General features: G+C 46.2%; 1 protein-coding gene across 1 annotated transcript in view; it reads right to left on the bottom strand.

Moving 5' to 3' along the window:
* Positions 1 to 22,363, bottom strand: part of LOC147902789 (uncharacterized) — a 186,892-nt gene that overhangs the window by 88,056 nt on the left and 76,473 nt on the right. Inside the window, exons 4-6 of the mRNA XM_087373704.1 lie at positions 11,791 to 11,864; positions 4,245 to 4,335; positions 4,076 to 4,130 (exon numbers count right to left, since the gene is read on the bottom strand). Of these exons, the coding sequence (XP_087229830.1) occupies positions 4,076 to 4,130; positions 4,245 to 4,335; positions 11,791 to 11,864 (220 nt within the window). The remainder of the gene's footprint in view (positions 1 to 4,075; positions 4,131 to 4,244; positions 4,336 to 11,790; positions 11,865 to 22,363) is intronic.

The raw sequence follows: 22,363 nt of genomic DNA, 5'->3' as shown, positions 1-22,363 counted from the left end.
AAGCTGAGGGAAGGGACCGCTCTGAAATGCCGAGATCTTGGAAAGCTACGGGGGCCTCTCTAGCCGAAGAGATAACATCAAGAGTCTGGCCAAGAAGGGGGGCTGAAGCTGATGCTGAGTCAATGGGTCAAGCTACAACAAAGGTTGCATCTAGAGCACTAGCACCCTCAATCAAGTGATGTGCAACATCAATAGGAGCAACTAGAACTCGAATATCCAAGGCTTCAGAGGGGATGGCGGCCTCTTGATCTGGAGGGTGTGAGGGCCGCACACGAATCGAAACCCATCTGGAGACATCAGGGGCCATGGAAGCAAGTGGATGTACCGAGGGAGCACTCTATCGAGGAAGAGCGCTCTGACATGGAGGAGTTGTACCAACACCCTGTTGAGGTCGAGGAGGAGGTGTTGTGGAACTATACCAACACCCTATCGAGGTCGAGGAGGAGGTGCTGGAACTGTACCACCCCCTTACCGAGGTCTAGGGGAAGCTGTTGTACCTAAAAGTTTTTTTAGCCTCCTCTTCTTTTTTGGGCATTCCTTGGCGAATTGCCCAACGGTTCTAGAGATCCTGCATTGGTCCTATCTGCCTACGATCTCCACTCTCTGTTGAAAGAGAGAACCATCTGAAAGCTGAAGCATGATCCGATCATCTGGATAAATTAGGGTCCAATGTAAGGACCCTAACTCTAGGAACCCTGTCAGACTTGATCGCCTCTGTAGCTGTCGAGGGCAACCTAAGGAGGGGGGGATCTCAGTGACAATATTAAAGTACTCCCCAATCATTGAGAGTAAGCGATGGTAAACCTGTGGGAGACTAGGAAAACAGAGAAAAAAGAAAACCCTTGCTTGGCCTCCTCCACAAGGTAAAAACCTAGCATGAAAGGGTCGAAAAAAACCTTTCTATGTCCCAAGTGCAAATACCTGGGTTTGAGCACAGCGCTCGTAGCCTCCGGTGAATCAAAAACAACCTGCAAGAAACCTCGCCCTAATAAGCGAACATCTTTGAGTCGAAGGGTGAAGTTTGAAGGTAGTGCCACAAGAATCAACTCTTTGTCTTGTGATCTGGAAGGGTGAGACCAGTAGATGCGTGCGATCAACGTGGTAGAACTTTCTACATCTTTCTTGAGCTGCTGCAACTCGTCTTCTCAAAATGTAATTGCTTTTGCGGCCCGTGGAAGTGGAGTGGGATTGGCTGAATGGAAATCCATTGCCAATCAAGGTGAATAGGCCAACTCAGACAACGAAATATGTTCCGTCCGACCCCCGAACTATTGCGGGAAAAAGAGGCCATGCATAGATGGCCAAGAGGAAGAAAAAGGAGGAGAGAGTAGGGGTTGACATAGGGAGGCGGAAAGGGGGAGAGATAGAGAGGGGGGGTGAGAGAGAGGCTGAGAGAGAGGCAGAAGGAGGGCGATGAAGGGCGAGGGAGGAGGTGGGGAGGGGCCGGGAAGGGAGGAGGTGGCGAGGTGGGGAGGGGCCGGGAATGGAGGCGCAGTAGGGAGAGGCATAGGAGGGGCATAGAAGAGGAGGGGCAAAGGAGGGGTGTAGGGAGCAGGATGGGGGGAGAAGGGAAGAGCGCTAGGGAAGGGGGAGAGGGGGCGGGGGAGAGCGTGGGGAGGGGGCAGGCTGAGAGGGTGGAAGAGGGAGGGGGGGGGGGGGGGGGGGGGGTTGAGAGGGACACGGGCAGTGGGAGAGGGCAGATGAGGAGGAGGGGCAGCAGGAGAGGGTGAGTGGAGGAGGAAAGGGGGGTAGCGGGTAAGAGGAGGAGGGGCAGCCGGTAGGAGAGGAGAGTTGGGTGAGGAGGGGCGGGGGCAGCGGCTAGGAGAGGATGGGGGCCAGCGGGTAGGAGGAGCGGGTGAGGAGGAGGGGGTGCAGCGGGTAGAAGAGAAGAGGTGGGCTGAGAGGGAAGGGGGAGAGGGAGGGACTGAGGGAGAGGGGGGGCAGCAAGGGTCTGGGAGGAGCAGCAGCTCTCCAAGAGCGTATCTCAACCACCCAATTTGGGGTGTCCTCGTCACTAATCTATAAGCAATTGAATTTATTACAATTAATATGAGCACCTCTTGCAGAAACAAAATAAATCCGAGGTCGCCCTGCAAGATGCAAGAGTTTGGGGAGTGGCATCTAAGAGCAGTGCCGTCAACAAGCTCACTCTCCAAGATCTCCTCATCCTACCTCTGGGGATGCCTCAGCCCAATAATGTCAGCCTGATATCTCAAAAATATGCTCATGGTTTCAGCCACGAATAAGGGGCAACAGGGAATCCCTGTTGGACTGACATGAAAATCTGATATCTTTCTCCTCTGACCCCATTGATAAGCTCTTCCCTGTGAGCTGATCTATAGATTGAAGAGACCAGCATTTGAAAAACCAAAGCTTAGAAGAGTACCCTTCAAGAAACCCCAATATACTCTGTCATAAGCTTTCTTGAAATCCAAGAGTAAAATGCTTAAACCTCAGCCACTCTTTTGTAGCCCATTCCAAAGTCTCTGAAAAGCAAAAAATGTTATAAAATATTATTTGGCCATCCACAAAGCTCTTCTACATATGATGAATAAGATCTAGAATAAAATACTTAAAATTGCAAACAGATACCTTTTGCCAAGATATTACAGAAAGTGCCCAAAAGAATTGTGCCATCAAATTTCTCACCGCTCCCTTGGTGATAGGATGACTGAGACCCATTGCAAGTGAATCAAGCATAGCACTAGAATCCCCAACACCTTGCGGGGTGAAGTGAAATGGTCTCTAATCGTGTCCCAAAAAAAAATGGAGAGTGTCAACCCATTTTACACCTAGACACTCGCCCTTGTGAAGGGCAGAAAGTGTGGTCCTAAATTCTAGATTAGTGAAAGATGCATCAAGTAAGAATATCATATCTAATTTCATCAATGTTAGAATAATGTGCCAATCTCTATGTCTAGTATCATCTCTGCCAACCGTGCCAAGAACTGCAGAAATGGCCTTGCAGGCAAAATAAGAAGGTCAGTACTAGAGTTACTACAATTGTTCCACGTATACAATCAGTAGGACAATCAGTAGGACCGTTAGTACACCTAGTACTAGGGAACTACGTTAGTATATCCATCGTGTACTTGCTTTTGAAATTAGTTGCACCTAAACGATGTTCTAGCATCCTTGTGTCTATGCCTCTGTCGTGCGTGTGTGTGTGTGCTATGAGCGGAGCGCTCCAATGATGTCAATTGTCTATTGAAAGAGGGAACCATCTAGTATCTAAAGCATAATTATCAGAGATGCTGGGGTCAGACAAATGACCCTACCGCCTGCTACTAGGACTCCATCCAACCTGTCTGCTTCTGCAATTGAAAGAGGAAAACCACAGAGAGGTGATTCACTTGCTCTCCACTATTGGATCCAAATATAAGGTATAAGGAGAAAAGAAACACCATATTTGAGGGGAGGGCTAGCCTGAACCACCTGTACTATAACATTGGCAAAATAAAAAACCACTTGAAAGAACCTTTACCCCTGGAGAGATCGGTAGGTAAGGCTAAAAGTATCCACTCTCGAGCCTAACTTCTTGAGGGGTGCGACATCTATGAATGCGTTCAAAAAGAGTAGTGGAACTTTCCTATTGCACATCTTCTGAAGCTACTGCAACTCATCTTCAAAAAATTAACATGTTCTCATGCCAATGGGGCAAAAGAATGACTACTGAATGGGTAGCATTCACCAATCTTAGATGGAAGGCTGACTTTAAAACTTTAGAAACTCCAATTGTAGCAGCAGGTGACGGGGAGGAGCAGCGCTTCTGTATTATTCTATTGCACTATTTCGATAAGCAGATTTCTATCTATACTCATCCTTTCTCGGAACTATACATAGCCCTACAAATTTTTATATATGCAAGTCTTCTCTATGCTTGTGATTTTTTGTAATCTTCTAACCTACCTGGAGGTACCTCCCAAAGATATGACATGTTCTTTTGGTTGTGTAAGTCCCATAATTTTAAATTGCTTTGGAAAATATTCAAAGTTTCAGGGTCAACATTTTTGCTAAATAGAACTGCATAGAATAGATAATGCAATGAAAATGCCATAGAGGGAATGCCACTTGCCTAGCTCTGCTGACAAAAAGAGAGACAAACTTGAACTGCCTTGGTTGATACTTGTCTGCATGAACAAAAGCGATTACTTCAACTCTAGCATGGAAATTTGTGATGATGTAGAAATAAAGACCCTAATTTAGGAATTTGTAATGAAAAAATAGATGGAGCAAAATTGCACTTGCCAACGTTTGAAAATTGTCAGTAGGCCCAAGGAAGAATATGTAAGCTTGGAATACCAAAAAAGAAGCACTCCCACATGATCCCACAACCTGTATTCCAAATATTTTTTCACATGAGATGCTCTTAAGAAAGGCAATACAAGATATGCAAACCTCAAAGAACTGTTAAAAAGTCAGGAAGATAACACCATTCCACATCCACCACACTAAGAAATGAGACAATTGTATGATGGTACTAGGATTCTAAAAGTGTAGAAGGAGTGCCCCCTAGTATAATAACCACCAGCGTCCCAAGCATGATTTCTTGGCCCTGTCGCTCAGAAAAATAGACGCCCAGCTGCTCCCCTCTCAGCCTCTTGCTGGCTCCCTCCTCACCCCTCTCTCCTCCCTCCTCTCAACCCACTCCCCACCTCTCCTCTCCCTCCTCCCTCAGCCCTCTCCACCTCCCCCTACCCGCTGCTCAGCCCCCTCTCCCCCACCCTCTACCCTCGCCCCCTTCCCCCGCTTCTCAGCCCCTCTCCCCCACTCTCTACCCCCACCCTCTCCCCCGTCCTCTACCCCCTCTCCTCAGCCCCCCCTCTCCCGCTCTCTACCCCCGTCCCCCGCCCCCTCAGCTCCCCACCCCCGTCTCCTCCCCTCGCCCCTGCAGCCCCCATTCCCCCCCCCCCCCCTTCCACCGCCTCCCTCACTTCTTCAGCTTGCCTTCCCCTCCCCTCCTCCCTGCATCCTCACCCTTCTTCCTCCCTTCATCCTCATCCTCCGCTCACCCTCCCGCTTCATCCACTCCCTCTACCTTCACCCTCATTTTGGACCCTCCTCTGCCTTCATCCTCTTCCTAGCCAGGTTGTTAGTCGGACGGTGCCCAACAGTGTTAGAATGACGATGGCTCTACCTTTAGCCAATCCTCGTCCGCTTCCATGGGCCAAGAAAACCATCACATTCTCAAAAGACGAGTTGCAACAGCTCAAAAAAGATACAGAGTAGGAAAGCTTGACATCGCTCTTTGCTCGCATCCATGGGTCCCACACTTCCAAGTTATAGGCCAAGGACTGGATGCTCGTTGCTTTACTTGGAGACCTCGCAGGGCACCTCATAGATGTTGGTCTACTTGGTCGAGGTTTCTTTCAGGTTATTTTTTATTCCCTGGATGCAGCAGATACAGTGCTTCAGGCCAATCCTTTGGCACTCAGCTCCAGGAGGATCTTCTTGACACCTTTCTCATTGGGCTTTGACCCTGTGGAGGAGAATGGCTAGACATTTTCAATCTTCCTCAGATTCCCTAGCCTACCCCAGGTGGACCATCAACTCTTATCTTCCATTGGAGCCACTTTCAAGATGGTCACCGAGATCCCCCCCCTTCCTAGGATGCCTTCTTTGGCAATAAAGGCGATGAGATTGGATGGGGTACTGAACTTAACCTTACAGATGACCACATCATTCTCCAACATCTAGATGGCTCCTTTTTCAGGCAGAGAGTTGACATCACTTAGAGACAGGATTGGTGTAGGATTTGCAAGACCCCTGGGCACTTTGCCAGAGATTGCCCAAGGAAGAAAAAAAGGAAAAGGCCTAAAAGGTCCACGGGTGTTGCGCCTCCTAGCACCACCTCGCGGCTGGACCTACTTCACATTCTACCTCACATCCTACTACTTCTCGTGCTGCTGGACCTTCCACCTCTTGCCGAGGACTGTCAGTTATAGCCCCTCGTCCTGGACCTTCGACAGTGTGCACGGAACCTTCAGCACATCCTATTCCAGTCATACCTCGTTGGGTGCTAGTCAGAGTTGTTGAGTCAGCTCCACATCTAGAGGCTAATGATGGCGCCATGGACCCTTCCTTACAGACAGGAGATATCCTTGTTTTAGATCCTTGTGCTGATGAGATTGCTCCTATCTCTTCACATGTTCATGGGAAGAAGCTTTCTCCTAGGGAGCAAGCCTTTGCTGAAGCTTGTGCTGTACTCAAGGCTAATGATGCTATTCTGGTCGAGATCCATCAGCAGAGCAGCCCCCCTTCCCTCTTGTTCCTAATTTTTCACCTCTTGACAGAGGCAAGGGGATTATTGATTCTAATCCATCCGCAGGGATCCTCCACACACTTCCCTCCTCTTGATAGGAGGAACTTTTCCCAGGAGAGGGATATCTCCGCTACCAGGTCAGATAGAGTTTTTCATCCGGTCTCTTCCTCTCATCGATGAAGATTGTCAGTTGGAACATTCAGGGCCTTGGAGGTGTACCTCATCGCCGCCGTAGGCAGCTGATTTGTAACCAACTTCATCCAGTATTATTGGGGGTTCCATTGATGTCCTTATGATTCACGAGCACATATTGGATGTCAGGGATTGTGCCAAGTCGGGTAAGCTTCTTTCAAGGCATACTTTTTGGTCACCCCCCTTGGGCATTAGGGGAGGTACTTGTATTTATGTTTCTTCTTCTATGCTACCCTTGGTGATTGGACATGGGATCATAGTTCCTGCTAGAGCTTAGTGGGTCATTCTTTTGATTAGTGGATGTAAGGTTGGTTTATTAAACCTTTATGCCCCCAATTCAAGAGAGGATTGTGTCCTTTTTTGGAAGAAGTTGCTTTTTTGGTCATGCATTGCAGAGTCTTGGATCATTGGGGGCGATTTCAACATGGTTGAAATGCCCACAGACAAAAGAGGTGGTAGGGAAGGTGGCTTACACTCCCTAGAGAGAGCAGCCTGGGATGCCTTCCTTTTTCATTACAGTAGTGGCAGAGATGCTTGGAATGATGATGCTTTTCACACTCTGTTGCATTCACTCATGTTTTTTTGGTCGAATAGGAGGGTGCAAATGCCTATCCATGCATGGATTGATAGATTTCATGTGGATGACTGGGCTCTGGATAGAGGTGGGACAGTATGCATTAGACCTGGGGTGTCCACTGCAAATCATTTTCCAGCTGTTCTGTTTGTTTCAGATCCTCAGGTGAGGAGTCGCTCTGTCAGTATCACGATTCTAGATGCTTTCTACGCACAGGAGGGCCTCACAGAGACAGTTCTGCAGACTTGGGTTTCTTACATGCACGATGGGCTGCTTTCCCCGTTAGATATAGTGGCAGCCCTCTCAGATATCAGTGACTTTTATCACTCAGTTGCTCGGTTTAAGAGAGGTGAGATTCTCAGACGAGAGATAGGTATCTGCCAGCAGTTGGATGCTCTTCAGAGGGAAGAGTAGAAGAGGCCTACAGATGCTTGTGTTCAGGAGCGCCTTGCTGCAGCAAGGGCTCAACAGCAGTCATTGTTGGATCAAAGAGCGGAGTATGCCTTTCATGCCAGGGAGTCGTTTTGGACCCAAACGGGAGGTAGGGTCAACAAGAAGTTCTTCTCTACTCTTGGCCCCAGACATAGTAGGGAGAGCGTTTCACACCTTGTTGACTTAGACAGAGGTTTAAAGACATATCCAGATACTGTCTTGTAGGTAGCTATAGATTTCTATGCCTCCCTTCTTACAGCAAATCTTGACACTAAAGCTAGAGATGATGTTCGAGTATTATTTGGAAGCATTTACCTATGTTGGTGACTGGAGATATGATAGTCTCACTTGATACACCATTCACCAACATAGAGTTCAGGATTGCTCTCTCTGCCCTTCACGAGGGCAAGTGTCCTAGTTCAGATGGCCTTACACCCTCTTTCTTTATTTCATTTTGGGATCAAATTGGGGATCACATCACCTCAGCCCTGCAGGGCGTTTGGGACTCAAGTAAGATGCCAGACTCACTTACTCAGGGCCTCATTCATCTTATCCCTAAAGATGGTTGCAAGAATTTAGTGTCGCAGTGGAGACCGATCACTTTGTTGAGCACTTTGTACAAAATTCTAGCAAAAGCAATCAGCCTACGTCTGCAGCCCTTTCTTCCAGATCTTATACACGATTCGTAGACAGGTTTTGTGCATGGCAGGAGCATCTTCGATAATATTTTCTCATTGTGGGAGGCTTCTGAATGGGCCATACAATAATGGCCATAGGCCTGCCATTCTACTCCTAGACTTTGAGAAAGCTTATGATAGAGTAGACTGGGGTTTTCTAGAGGGTACCCTCTCTCACTTTGGATTCACAAATGCATGGATTAGAGGGGTGTCAGCTCTCTATAGATAAGCCCATAGCCAGGTTCTCATTGGTGGAGTCAGGGGAGACCGATTTCAAATTACCAGATCGGTCCGCTTTTTGGAGTTCCGCCAGACTTGACCTTGCATCTAGAGTAGTGGTCTTGAACCAGGTACTATTGGCTACTGCCTGGTTCGTTTGCTCTTGTTGGTGCAGATCTAGAGGTTGTATATCTTAGCTCATGAGACCTGTCATGAACTTTCTTTGGAGGGGGTTAAATGGAACCTCAAATGTTGTAGCCAAGGTGGCTTGGGAGACCCTCATTCTCCCCACTGGGGAAGGAGGTCTCAATATATTATTGATCCGAATTTGCAGTGTATGTCCTTGCTTGTATGTCCTTGCTCTGCAAATTTGTAGTGAGAGGTTTGATGCCTGGACAGGAGCCTTGGAAGGAACTTTTTCCTACGCAGCATTCAGTCTTGTACTCCTCACGAGGGAGATTGGATGGACAGCTCCAGATGCATTTTTACTTCAGCCCATCTTAGGTCTCCCTCTCCCCTCTCATGGCTTCCATTGTGAAAGCTTGGGGCAGCTTCAAAGACACTCTTCGAAGAGCTACACCCTCCTCTCGCAAAGAAATAGACAGGCAGCCAATTATGTGGAATGAATCCATAGTGGATGAGCATGGCAGATCACTAGGCGTGTCACATTATTTGTAGTGGTCTAGATGGGAGAGGGGACCTGCTTCCATTGTAGGTGCCTAGAAGACTTTTAGACAACTTCCAAAAGATCAGAGACTCTTATCAGTTGGCCACCTCAGAGGGACTATGGTCAGAATGCAGCAGATAGAGGCAGCCATACCACCAGAGTGGATAGACACAGATGATTTACTGATCACAGAGTCCACTTGGATGGGAGCCTTTTTGGGGACGGGTGTCCCTTTACCGGTCAAACCCTTACGAGATGCACATGAGGAGACCCTTGTCTTTGATGTTCAGTCGTGTTCAGTCGGGACGTAGACTTCTCACATCCCTAGAAGATATTCTTTTGGAGGTTTCCTTCCAGCCTATTAGGATTGCAAGGTACGAGGAGTGGGGCACGGATTCCCAGTGGTTTCCGGATCTTGACCCCGTTCTCCTGGCACTTGGGTCTTGGAGACTCTGGTTATATAGTGGTTCTCCCATCAAATTCTTGCAGTGGGACCCAAGGGAGTGGGAATGGATTGATGAAGGGCACCGAGAGAAGAGCATCCCCTTCTTTCATTACACAGTTAGAAATGCCAGGAGATTTCAGCTTAGCTGTAGAGGTTGGAGGCCTCCAGAGCTCCTCATTGAGATAGTTTTCATATTTCTGCAGAGGTGCAGAAAAACTTTTGAAGGAGGCTCTAGAAATCGCTCAGAAATAGAAAGATCACTCTATTCTTTTGGCTTTCTATTCATGGAGGGATTGCACTGAACTTGTTTGGAGATCCAAGTTTGGGGCTGACCCTACTTTTCCTCGATGCCACGCTACAGTCGAGTCAGTTCAGCATTGCCTTTGAGAGTGTAGACAGGCGAGGATGATCTGGAAGAGTGTTGCCAGGACTCTTTGCATATTTCATACGGCACCCTTCTTCATGACTTGGGAATCAGTGGCATGGTTATCTCTTGCTGGACCTCAGGTGTTTTTCGAGGGACAGGACTCAGACTCATCCGTCATTTGAAGCATGACATATTTGGAGGGCTGCATGTACGGAGGCGATGGAGGGTTTACAGGTTCACCCGTCCCAGTCTATGGCCAGTATATGGACTGATTCTATACACACATTGATGGCCATCTGGACGAGCATGCACAGATCCTCCAGAGCAGCTACAACCAAGAGAGATGCTTTTTTTAGAGTTTGGAGAGGATCTCCGTTCTTCTCTGAGAGTATTTCAAGGTTGAGGTGGCATTTTCAGCCTCCGCCTTGGATTTTTGTTAGCTCTTTCTGAGCTGTTTTTTCTTTCATGCATGTCATGATGTACTCCCGCACTTGAGCTTGCTATTGCGGTTTTCATTCATACTTAATGACGTAATCTTTTCTAGGGGAAAAAAAAAGACACCTATATTGTAGATAGAATATGCATGTTAGGATATGGTTTTCCTTGAGACCTATTTAGAGTTGTATTCAAGTAGATTACAACTAAGTGAAAAAAGTTTAATCTCTATACTTGAATTTGACAAGAATTTAATATCATCTTACTCAGTGGGATGCCCACCAGAAACGAATGTGTGGCATACAAATTTGGTCATTTAATATGGTCTTACTCAGTGGGATGCACACCATAAACAAATGCGTATCATACAAACTGGTCACTTATGTGGGAGTAAGCCTGCAAAGCTAATCATTCTGATATTTCTGCAAAGATTTAACCTTTACAGTTCTAGTTTTACATGTCCAATCATATTTTCTGCAAGAAATAACCTTGAAATTCAAGGTACAATATTCAATTCAGCATGAATATTACACAATGCTTTCTGTCTCAAAAATTATTTTCCTGCAAAAGTTTGAAACAAGGACATGACCCTATGTCTATTGGAATAGCTAAATTATGCCATGTCATCAATAAAAGTCCCAAGCCCATGACAAGATTGCCCATAGTGTGCCATAACCGTCCTAAAGAGTCAAGAGTCAGGGCAAGACAAGAAGAAGCCATGGCAAGCAGCATCACGACCATGAAAAGACAAGACAAGACAAGAAAAAGACTATTCAAAGAGTGCTAGATCTGCAATAAGGTAAAATGGCAGAGTTAATCCTTTGTAAGAACTACTATGCCAATGTACCCAGGAGTGACACAACCATGGAAAAAAGACCATGGCCAAGCAAAAGAGAAGCCACATGGAGTACAAGCCATTGCACACAGCAAGATAATAAGTGTCTATTGGTCAAGAGTAGCGGGTTTGTGGCCCAAGAGTATTAGCTGCACGGTCAAAACCTGTTTTGGCATCTAAAAAACGTTAGCACTTATTAAGGAGAGGATCAAAAGCATGAATTGAGAGGATGCAGTGGTCTCCATATATTTGCTGCAATCCCTGCATGAATAGAACGCGAGAAAAGAGAGTGACTTTCTATTTCACATGATTGTTCATGTGATCCTCAAAGGAAAAAGACTCTCATAAGCACTAGCTATGAAGAATAACCATTGGATCTAGAATTATCCACAATCTTCCCAAGTCCCAATAAAGCTAGCTTTGTTAACTACTAGTATTAGGCAATAGATAACCCAAATCCTTTGCCCAATCATTGTTCTAAGTGAGGAACCCAAAATTCGAATTGCCTACTTCTATGACCTATAGCTAAAACCCTAATCTTTGCATCTGCTAACTTGGCATGCAAAACTTTAGGAAAAACATTTCAAAAGAAGATTTAATCAAGTCCCGCACTATTCTATATTATAATTTCATATTCCCTTAAGAGATACCCAAGAAGATTGCAGCCTATGGTGTTAGAAATAACCTCTGCAATTTGTATTGCAAGAAGTCCACTTCCAAAACGCAAAATCAATGTTGAAATCGCTGCAGCCACATTACCTGAGCAGACAAAAGATAGATTCCAGGAGTCATAAACAGTATTTGAACACATCCAATTTTTACTATTCTTAATTGACAATATACTTCCTCTTTAAAGTAATGTGTGAACAGCCAAAGGATAGAACACCACCTTTCTTATCTAACAATGCACATGAACTGTGTATGCTCATTCAATATGGCAGTTCACGCCTCTATTACTATGACCATGTTTGTTGCAAGGGAAATACTTTAAACAATAGGATAGATCATGGATGTCAGTTGAATATAGATCAGGACTTAAACAAAGTATCACATTTACCACCATTTACTAATATGTCTAGAGGGTCAGATAGTTGGAATTCGCATGTTATCCATAAGAAAGGAAAAGTTAAAACTATCCATTTTAAAAATAATGTCCCTCTTATATTCTTTGTTAAAATTCCATAAAAGAAAAGGATTCAAAAACCTAATGCATGGACTGCCTCTATGTGGCCTGCTCCCCATCTTTGAAACTTATTTCCCACAAGTCCCTTGGTCACCTCTTTCCCCACCTTCACTCCCTGCTCCTGCCTGCTTCTCCCTACTCCACCCATAGCTATCCGCCCTCTCTCTGTCTGCCTCTATTCTACCTCCTTCCTACCTTTTCCTTGCCTCTCTCTCCAACACAATGTCTCTCCTCTCTGCCTCAACCCCTCTCTCCACCCGCCATAAATACTATAGTACAACACTTGTATAGAGATGTGTGCCCCCACAGTCCCTCTCTGCCTTGCAAGACCCAACATCTCTCCCTAATCTCTTCCCTCTCCCTCAGCCCTTTGCCCCCCTCCCCTCCTCCTTTGTCCCTTCTAGTAGACTCTCTTTTAATCTCTCCAGGGTCACTCTTGGGATCTAGCTTCATTTTTTATTCTAATTGGCATCTCACATTTGATTGATGAATGGTTTCCCATTCAGCCAATTCTCATCCCCTTTTGCCGGCTGTGAACACATGAGTATACAAGCTGCAGAAACTTGAAAAGCACATGAAACTTTTGCTCTCCAAGACTCACGCTAGGTACTAGATGCTTGTTGCCATTCCTGCTGACTTCTCTCCACTCTTTTTAGACATTCATTTGTTGGAAAGAGCTTTCCTTTAGGTGGTCTTTGATTGCCCTAGAGTCGTTGGCTATGGTGTTTTAGCCTAGCCCTTCAGCACTCAGCTCTAGTATGATCTTCCTCTCACCTTTCTCACTTGGTTTGGCCCAGTGGATGAGGGCAAACGTGTCACTTCTTTATTTATCAAGTTCATCGGTCTCCCACAAGACCACCGCCGATTCTTGGATACCACTACGATGCCAAAAATTGATATTTATTTATTTGGCATTCGTATTGTTTTCTTCTATGTTTGATAAGAGTTTGACTATCAAGTGATAGCCTAGCGACTCTCACTTATTTCTATTTTCTAAGATATTGTATGGGATTGAGAGAATGAGTGAAATGGATCAATGTAAATACCATAGGTATGAATTATAAATACCTTGGTATGGGGTGAGAGTTATTTGTGTATGGGATATTATGAGATTTTTAGAAAATAGGAAGAGTGAGTCATATAAAGAGGTGGGCTCATGTCCATGTGCTCCAATAATATAAGAGAGGCCACATGCCAAGCGTATGGAAGGCATGTGGAGGAGTGTGGAGTCAAAAGGAATCCTTGTAGAATTCCCATGTGGAATAAGGAGAATGTAGACATATGGAAAAGAGAGGGTCCCTATGGGCTCCATGTGCGGAGACTGTTGACTTTCTCAATATTTTAAGAGTCTTGAGCATCTTTTGATGGGACACATGGTAAGAGTAGCCAGAAAAGACATGGATGGTGACATATGGGCTTATGTGATTGACAGGGAAAAGAATCTACAGGCAGCAATTGTAAATGGGTGAAGGAGGGTGACAAAATCTCTATGAAAGGAGCCCTCCTCTCCCTTGTTCATCATCTCTCCACCATTAGGCCTCATGTTGCTATAGCTCTAGTCTCCTCAAGCCTCTTCCATGAGCCTTCTCTCCCTCTTGTAGATATTCTCTTATGTAGACTCTTGAGTCCATCTCTCTCTAGTTCATTCTCTCTCTATGAGTAGTCTTGGAGCTTCCGTTCCCTCTTGTACGTATGAAACCTCTTCTTCTCCCTTGTGTTTGTAGTATTTTGAGTTGCATTGGAGTGAAGTCTCACTCTATTGACAATGAAGATCACTTCGTATTCCCTCTCTTGAGTCTCTCTTCCCTTTTCTTTCTTTCAAAGTCTTAAAGGTTGATGAGCAAATTTATTATGGCTTTGGAGCCTCGTCTTCACTCAAAAGTAATGAGTAAAGATCCAACAACATACGTGGAGGTGCTTCGCATTGCGACCAAGAAAGAAGCTTCTCTAAAGATCGAATCCTCTTTTGTGTCTTCAACAGCTTTAACTTCTAAGGTGGAGGTGATGGGCACTCCTCAGGTACCAAAGTCCTCTGAGTTAGATCATAATATCTCCCAATTGATGGCAGAGTTTGCTGATTTGAAATTGCATTTGGTTAATGCACGACAACCTAGAGTACCAAAGAGTGAAGATAGGCCTCGAGATAAGAGTAGGAAAGAAAGAAAGAAAGAAATTTTATTAAAGGTCCACGGAAGGCCATACATGGCCTATGGGACACAAAATCATCCGAAAGGAAAATACATCATCAACGATGCGCCAACTAGGTGGCCTCATCGTAATATCGCTAAGATGCCAAAAATGGCTACAAAAATCCTAGATACAAAATGAAATGAAATAGAGTACCAAAAATGCCTGGATACAAAATGTAAAATATGAAATATGAGGAACATCGTCTTCCCTAAGGGGTCTGTGATCCAAAGAAATGATGGAAGTCATGGCCATCGACCATGCCTCCTGCCATGAGTGTGAAGATCTAGGCAAGTGTCAAATGGGCTGCTGGCGGTGCCAAGTCTCCATGGAGCACTCTCCTCCGAAAATCTGCCATCATCCTCCGTCGTCTAGAAATAAAGCGACGGGTACGGCCTCTGTGTAAGATCATCCTGCGGTGCTGCCGGATCATGTCATATGTACATCCTCGGGGTGGAACCATCGGTGCTCTCTGGCAGGATGGGCTATCTCTGTGCTCATGGTCCTGCGCCTCGTCCTGCTCCTCATGAATAACCAGGTCTCTGGCAGGGATGCGACGGTGCTCTCTGAAGAATCTCTCTCTGTATCTGGTGATCTCTCTGATGAACAACGCTAAGCAATACTGATCCTCATACTCCATAATCCGAGAGAGAGGTCCAAATCCGTGCCCAAATAAACAGTGAAATCTGCCACAGATCTCATAATATAAAGGGCATCTGCAAACAAAGTGCTCCTCAGTCTCCACCTCCCCCATAGTGCAACAAGGGCATATCCTAGTCTCTCGCCTGGGTCTATGTCCGGTAGCTGTACGACGCATCCTGCCGGCCTCAACGTCTAATCTGTGGGAAGATACCTTGAGCTGGCCCAAGGCAATCCTGAGTGAGTGCGACATATGAACGCCGATATATCCTGGGGATATGATGAAGCCATCCTCTGAAATCCTGAGAAAATGGTCACGATATGTGGCCATCTTCGTAGGAAGCTCCGTGGGATGAACCCAAGTGCGAAACGTGTGTAGCTGCAACAAATCTGCCCTGATAACCTGGCTGAGCTCATGTCGAGTGAGAGGGAGGCGAGGGGCATCTATGCTGTATCGAAATGGTGGCAGCCTATCCATATCCAAGCCCAGCGAGGTGAGCCATGTGGAGAGTGTGTGGTACCAACAAAAAGTATGACCTCTCTCCGCTAACATCTGCGAGGATGTCAGTGCTAGCCACGGTAATCGTGCTCTGCCTGCTGCTGAGTATCCGAGCGCCCTGATCCTATGCAAGTATGTAACTGACTGAAATGCTGCATCTAGCGCTAGGGGTGTAGCTCCGAACTCTGCGAACGTAATCTGATGCGGTACCGCGGGTTTCGCTCTGATCAATCTGGAGAACATGATGATCTGTAACCTCTCTACTCGTCTCCAATCTGCAACACTGAGATCTCCTGCTCAAAAGGGGCTAGCATACATGACTGCAGGTCTCACCAGCGTATCGAAAAGTAAGGACTTCATGTCGGGATGCTGGAAATGTGACTGTGCACACTACCTCTCGAGAAGAGCCAAGGCGGCATACCCTCTACTGATCCTATCTCGTGCTGCATGCGTCATGGTGAAGACTGGACCTCTAAATGTGGCACCCAAATATGTATACTCCCTGACTAGCTCCACCTCCTGCCCATCAAATGTGAAAGAGAACTCACCTCTCCTATAAACCTGGTATGACGTGTTGAAGACCATGACTTTGGTCTTCCCAAGGTTTACAGACAACCCTCTGTCCTGACAAAAGCTGTGGAGTGCATGGAGATGTGCTTGTAAACCCTGTTGGGAGGAAGAAATAAGAACCACGTCATCTGCATAGAGGAGAATCGGTATCGTGGATCCTGCCAGTAAAGAACCTGTACCACCCATCGTCTGTATGTACATCTCTAACTCATCGATATAGAGACCAAAGAGTGTCGGAGACAAAGGACACCCCTGCTTCACCCCTATCGTATTGCGTACTTCCCCCGACAGCCCCGCCCGTGTCCTGACTCTACCTGTGACTCTCTCATACAAGGCCATGATCGCCCATTGAATCTCCCCATTGAATCCCAAGTCACAAAGTCGCTGGAATGTAATGGAAAGGGTCACTTGCTATGAATGTAATGGAAAAGGTCACTATCGCCCTGAGTGTCCTAGATTAAGAAAGAAAGAAGAAAAACAAGTATCCTTGTTAGAAGCTTCTTCAGGGGATGAAGAAAGAGAGGTAATGATGGCTAAACGGGGGCGTGGTAAAGCAAAAGAAGAAGAAGAAAGCAAGGAAGAAGTAGATGAGGAACATCAAGAAGAGGAACGCCGTATTAAGAAAAAGAGGGCATCTAGAAGGAGAATTAGCCAGTCAGACTTTCCTTTAGGACAAGGCATTGGAAGCTATGACTTGTTGTCCGACCTTAAAGAGAAGAAAGCTCATATCACCTTTGGTCAATTACTTGCTCTGTTTCCGAAACTACGGAAAGAATGGGGAAAGCTAGCAAGCACAAGAGTGTCAAAGAAGAAAAAGAAGAAAAGATCCATTCCTGTTGTTCAAAATGTAGATATAGATGTTGGTGATGATGTACCTATGGTTGATGTGATCATTGATGGTCAAGTGATTTCTAATGTGTACATTGATGGAGATGCATCGATTAATGTCATGAGTGAGAAGACCATGATAGATGCTGATTTAAAATACTCTAGTACTACCTCTCCTTATCGCATCAAATTGGCTGATAACACTAGGGTAAAGACCTTGGGAGTTATGAAGAATCTAGAAGTGGATGTATGTGGAATTTCTGTGCCGACTACTTTTCAGGTGATCCCTACCAAGCCAGATGCACGTGCCTATCCATTCATTTTGAGAAGGCCTTGGCTACGCAAGGTGAAGGCTGTTCAAAAGCGGGATACTGGAGAATTGATTTTGCAGGGAAATGATAAGAAGGTGCGCTACAACATCAGAAGCCGCGAAAAGGAAGTTGTCAAGGAGGAGTCTTCAATATCAGAGAGTTCAAGCTTTGACTTAACCGATGAAGAAGAAGAGACAGGGTGTAGCTCCGAGGAGTCTAGCTTAGAGGGTGAGGTGGAAGGAGTGGCCTTTGGTCTTTGTCTTGGTGCTAATCGGGATGAGTCAGGAGGGAACAAGGTGGTGGTACAAGAAGATCCTGTAGAGACACTTTATGTGGAGGATGTGGAGCACACTAAACGATGCCAATGCAATGAAGAGCTTCTTGGTGATTCTCTATCAGGTAGTGAGAAGCTCCAATACTTGGATATATTAGATGATTTTCCATGTCTCTTTGCAACAAGCTATTCACAGATTCGACCAATCTCTCTTATGGAGCACAAGATTGAGTTGAAGCCAGAAAGCAAGCCAGTTGTGCAATGCTTAAGGCAATTGGGGGTGATCCAAGCTGAGGCACTAAAGAAAGAGGCAACACAACTACTTGAGGCGGGATTCATCTTTCGTGTTGATGATTTAGAATTGATCTCTCCTGTAGTTGTCACACCAATAAGTGGCGGGTTTGTGTGGACTTTCGTCCTCTGAATGCATGCACTAAGAGAGATCATTTTCCTTTGCCGTTCCAAGATGAAATACTAGACCAAGTAGCAGGGCATGAGATGTATTCTGTATGTGATGGGTATTCTGGGTACTTTCAAATTCGTATTCAGGAGGAAGATCAAAAGAAAACATCATTTGCCACACCTTGGGGAGTTTTTGCTTACAAACTGATGCCATTTGGGTTGACCAATGCACCAGCTACATTTGAAAGGTTCATGAGTCAAGTGCTCAAGCCTCACTTGGGAAAGTTCATAAGGGTATTTTTGGATGATTTTTGCATTTATTCTTGGCGCATAGATCACATGAAGAAGTTAAAGATGGCCTTAGCTAGGATTGATGAAGCAAAAGGGTGTCTAAATCCTAGCAATTGCCATTTGGCTCAAACAAAAGTAGTCTTGTTGGGGCATATTGTCTCTGAAGAAGGCTTGCAAATAGATCCTGACAAGGTTCAAGCAATCATGGCATTGCCAAGTCCTGAGAGTGTCACTGGTGTTCACAGAATTCTAGGAAAAAGCAAGTATTATCAATGCTTTTGTGATGATTTCACAGAGATAGTGCATCCTATGAACTTGTTGATAAGAAAAGGAGTTTCTTTCCAATGGGGTGTGAAGCAACAAGGGTCTTCTCATAAACTTAAGGACGCCATGAGTAAGGGTCCAATATTGAAGCCCTCTGATTGTGGTCTCAAGACTTTTATGTAAATCCAAGTGTATCTTTGCATTCAGTTGGTGCTGTATTGCTACAAAAAGGAGAGGTAGGTAGAATGCAACCCATCTATTATGCCAGCCGACAACTTACAGAGGTGGAAACAAGGTATGAAGAAATGGAGCAGCAAGCACTCTCTTTGGTGTTTTCACTCAGAAAGTTTCGCTCCTATTTATTACCTTGACCATTTTTCTTCCTTACCTCTCAATCTATATTAGCATATCTAGTTCACAAGCCTAATTCTGGGGGGAGATTTACAAAATGGTTGTCAGAGCTTCAAGAGTTCTCTTTCTCTTTTGTCACTGAAAATACCACTAGGTCTACTATGGCAAATTTGCTCACAGGATGGGAGGATCTAGGAGAAGAAAAGAAATGTAAGGAGAACATTAAAGATGAAATAAATACACCACCAACAGCTCTTGTTTTGTATTTTGATGGGGCTTTTAGTCCTTCATGCCAACAAGAAGCCGGGGGGATAGTCTTGATGAATTCTAAAGGTCAAGAGATGTGGGCAAGAGGACAAGAAAGAAAGAAAGAAAGAAAGTTTATTAAAGTCTTCGGAAGATCGATGGGTCTATGAGACTGTGAAAATCTTGATACAACGAGCTGTGGTAGTGGAGCTACTAAATGAGCGTCCATACCAATGCAAAATGTAAAATGCAAAAAATGCAAAAAATGCAGAATGGTAGTACTAAGTCCTAAGTACAACATAGTCATATCGATGGTCGACTATATATCAATCTCAGCATCATCATCAATATCATCATCATCCCCGGCAACAACAACATATCAGGATGGATGAGGCAATGGAGGCATGAAGTCGACAATAGAGTGATGTCGGCCACTCAGAGGTGCGGTCCTAGCACGTCTCCTGGTCGTAGCTCTGTGTCTAACCAGGGCTACTGTGACTCCCGTCGGTCGGGCTCCAACTCTAAACAAGGAGGGGATGTCTCCAAGTGTGATCTGTGTATCGACCCTCTGTCTGAGCTGTCGGGTCATAGGCTCTGGGTCACGGTCATGTCGAGGCCTCATCTCGTTGGGGTCCATGTGATCTAGTTGAAAGAACTCCATGATAGAGCTCTAAGAGGCATCAACCAAGGAAGCAGTCTGCTCCTGTCTCCGTGCTCTAAGTATCCTCTCGTGGTGTCTAAGTGCCTCATGAATGAAACGTGCCAAACACCGCTAGTCTGGGTAGGAAAGGAAATGGACTAAAATCCCATAACTATCTCTGAAGAGGCAGTGGAAACGTCCTTGGATCTCATAGTACACAAGACACCTGAAGATGAAATGCTCCTCTGTCTCAACCTTCTGTATGTCACATAGTGTGCATATGCGCCGCTCCCTGGGTAGTCACTCTGCTCTGCCGCTCTCGATGCGAAGTCTGTGTGAAGAGACCCGGATCTGCCCAAGAGAGATCCTCATCGAGTGGGGTTGGTGAATCTGTGTGTATCTTGGTGGGTCAATGAAACCCTCCGCTGTGATATGTAAGAAGTGATCTCTGTAGAAGCTAAGCTTCACTGGGAATTCACTCGGTTCCAACCAAGTCCGAAAAGTATGTAGCTATAGTAGATCCTCACGGATAACCTGGTTGATCTCGTGTGATAAGAGGAGAGAGAAAGAAGATCAAAGCGTATATCGCGGTAGGTGGAGTAAGCACTGAGTGGGGTGGAAGGTGCTGTGCGAAGGGAGGTAGAGATGCAAAAGAAAAGGTATGTGTGATCAGCCCCTGGGGGGAGAGGTGCTACAGTGAAGTCAGTAATGCGAGATGTGAAGACAGGGGATTCCATGATGTCATCAACAACACTGGAGGCTCCCCCATGTGGAAAGCATGTGAAACCACCTGAAGCGGGCCATCTGTCAAGAGCATTATAGATAATGACATCATGTATTCTGCCTAGGTCTAATAGGGCCTGCCCATAGGATGAGAGTGAATCTCGCCTATCAGCCGAAACCCGTAGCATACCTACCTCCTCAAGGTCAACATCTGCCAGTAGAGTGGAATCATCTTTGAAATTAAGAAGTGGTACCCGACGTGTCCTTGTCCTCGCGTTGAAGTTCCCCACTAGAAGGACTTCTCCGCGGCTAGAAAAGTCAACGATGGACTGATAAAGGGCAGCAAATGGGGATGTCTCATCATCACCTCGAATATCTCTGGCAAAGTGGGAGATCTCCGGGGGGAAGTAGCAAACTGCGACAAACAGATCATGGCTGTCCATGTGTCGTATTCGGATCCAAAGAATTCTGCAATATGTATCTCCCTGCTCTACTGAAATGATCCCCCAAAGTGTGGATCTAAAAAGGACTGCAACTCCACCTGAACCTCGAACTCCTCCTGTACCCCCTCGTCTCATCTCTGTAGGCACACTCCTATGTATATCCGCTGACTATTGGGAGAGGGCGCTTTGGACTCTGATGTGGACTCTGATGTGTCTCTGTATAGAAGACTATGTCATGGCCTGTATAGGATTCTGAGAAGTTCCCTGGTTCTGACCATAAGGTACCATTACAGTTCCAAATGGTGCAGGATAGGGTCTCGGATATCTGAGTCTCATAGGCCCCGCTTCCCTATGTAGGGGAGGGGGTAGGTGTCCTATGGGGGCCTGTAAGAAGTCGTCCCTCTCGTACCACTGCCCACTTGCCCTCCTTTCAGACTTGATCCCGTTGCACGTGTAGAGGTGTGAGGTCCTCATCCATAGAGATCGCTGGCTGATCTCGAAGGACTGACCTGCATCGTAGAGCTGAAAGTCGTGCCTGAGTGTCATGAAATCATATGATCAGGGGTTGCTCTCGGTTGGGATCTCTCCCCACCCGCCATGCCCTCTCTATCCTATGCTCAGCCACACCCAAGGTAGCGATCACGAACGCAGTTGCATCTACCATCGGTGTAGCCTCAGTGCGTGGGATCCCGCGTACTCTGATGTTCAGAGCCTTACTGGCTCTCTGTTGCTGCTCCATGAGGGTAGCCGAAACGGTGACCATTGCGGATTCCCGTTTCGCCACGTCAACCCATCTAGAAGTCTCCTCAATAGCAGATTGCATGCTCGCAATCTGTGCCTCGACCACCGGGGTACTCCCTGGGGCAGTGTGTATGGCCGTGACCTCCTGTTGGAGCTGCATGATATCCTGTCTGAGTCCCGAATAAGACCTGCCTGCTCCCAAATGGCCCTAGCCTACTCCTGTATGATGCGGCTCTGCTCCCAAATGGCCCTAGCCTACTCCTGTATGAAGCGGACGTATGAAGCGGACCTACTCCCGTGCGAAGCGAGCCAGCTCCATCTCACGCTCACGAAAACTATGTATCTCCATGAGTAGGGTCTCACCGGCCTCTGGTGTGTCAGTCCACCCATGTCCATGCTGAAACTGTGGTGACTGTGGCATGAAAGAGTGGGACTGAGTCCAAAAACTGGACGGTGGCTGAGTGAGAAACGGAGATGACATTGGAATGGATGAGGCAGTCCCAACAGGGTATGGGAGGGTGGGCTGACTGAGAGGGAGAGGGTAGAGTGAAGCGTAATGCGGCACAGTGTATGACACCTCCGAAGTAGGTGTCATAAGCTGTGCGAGAGCTGTAACAGGAGAAGAGGGAAAGGGAACAACAACCGGCGCCATGGGCATGAGTATGT

Source organism: Dipteris shenzhenensis, chromosome 4, assembly GCF_047967505.1.
Source record: "Dipteris shenzhenensis isolate YYH24624 ecotype China chromosome 4, Dip_SZ_1.0, whole genome shotgun sequence".
NCBI classification, from domain to species: Eukaryota; Viridiplantae; Streptophyta; class Polypodiopsida; order Gleicheniales; family Dipteridaceae; genus Dipteris; species Dipteris shenzhenensis.
The sequence above is the reverse complement of the archived record's forward strand: the minus strand, read 5'-3'. Positions and strand labels throughout refer to the sequence as shown.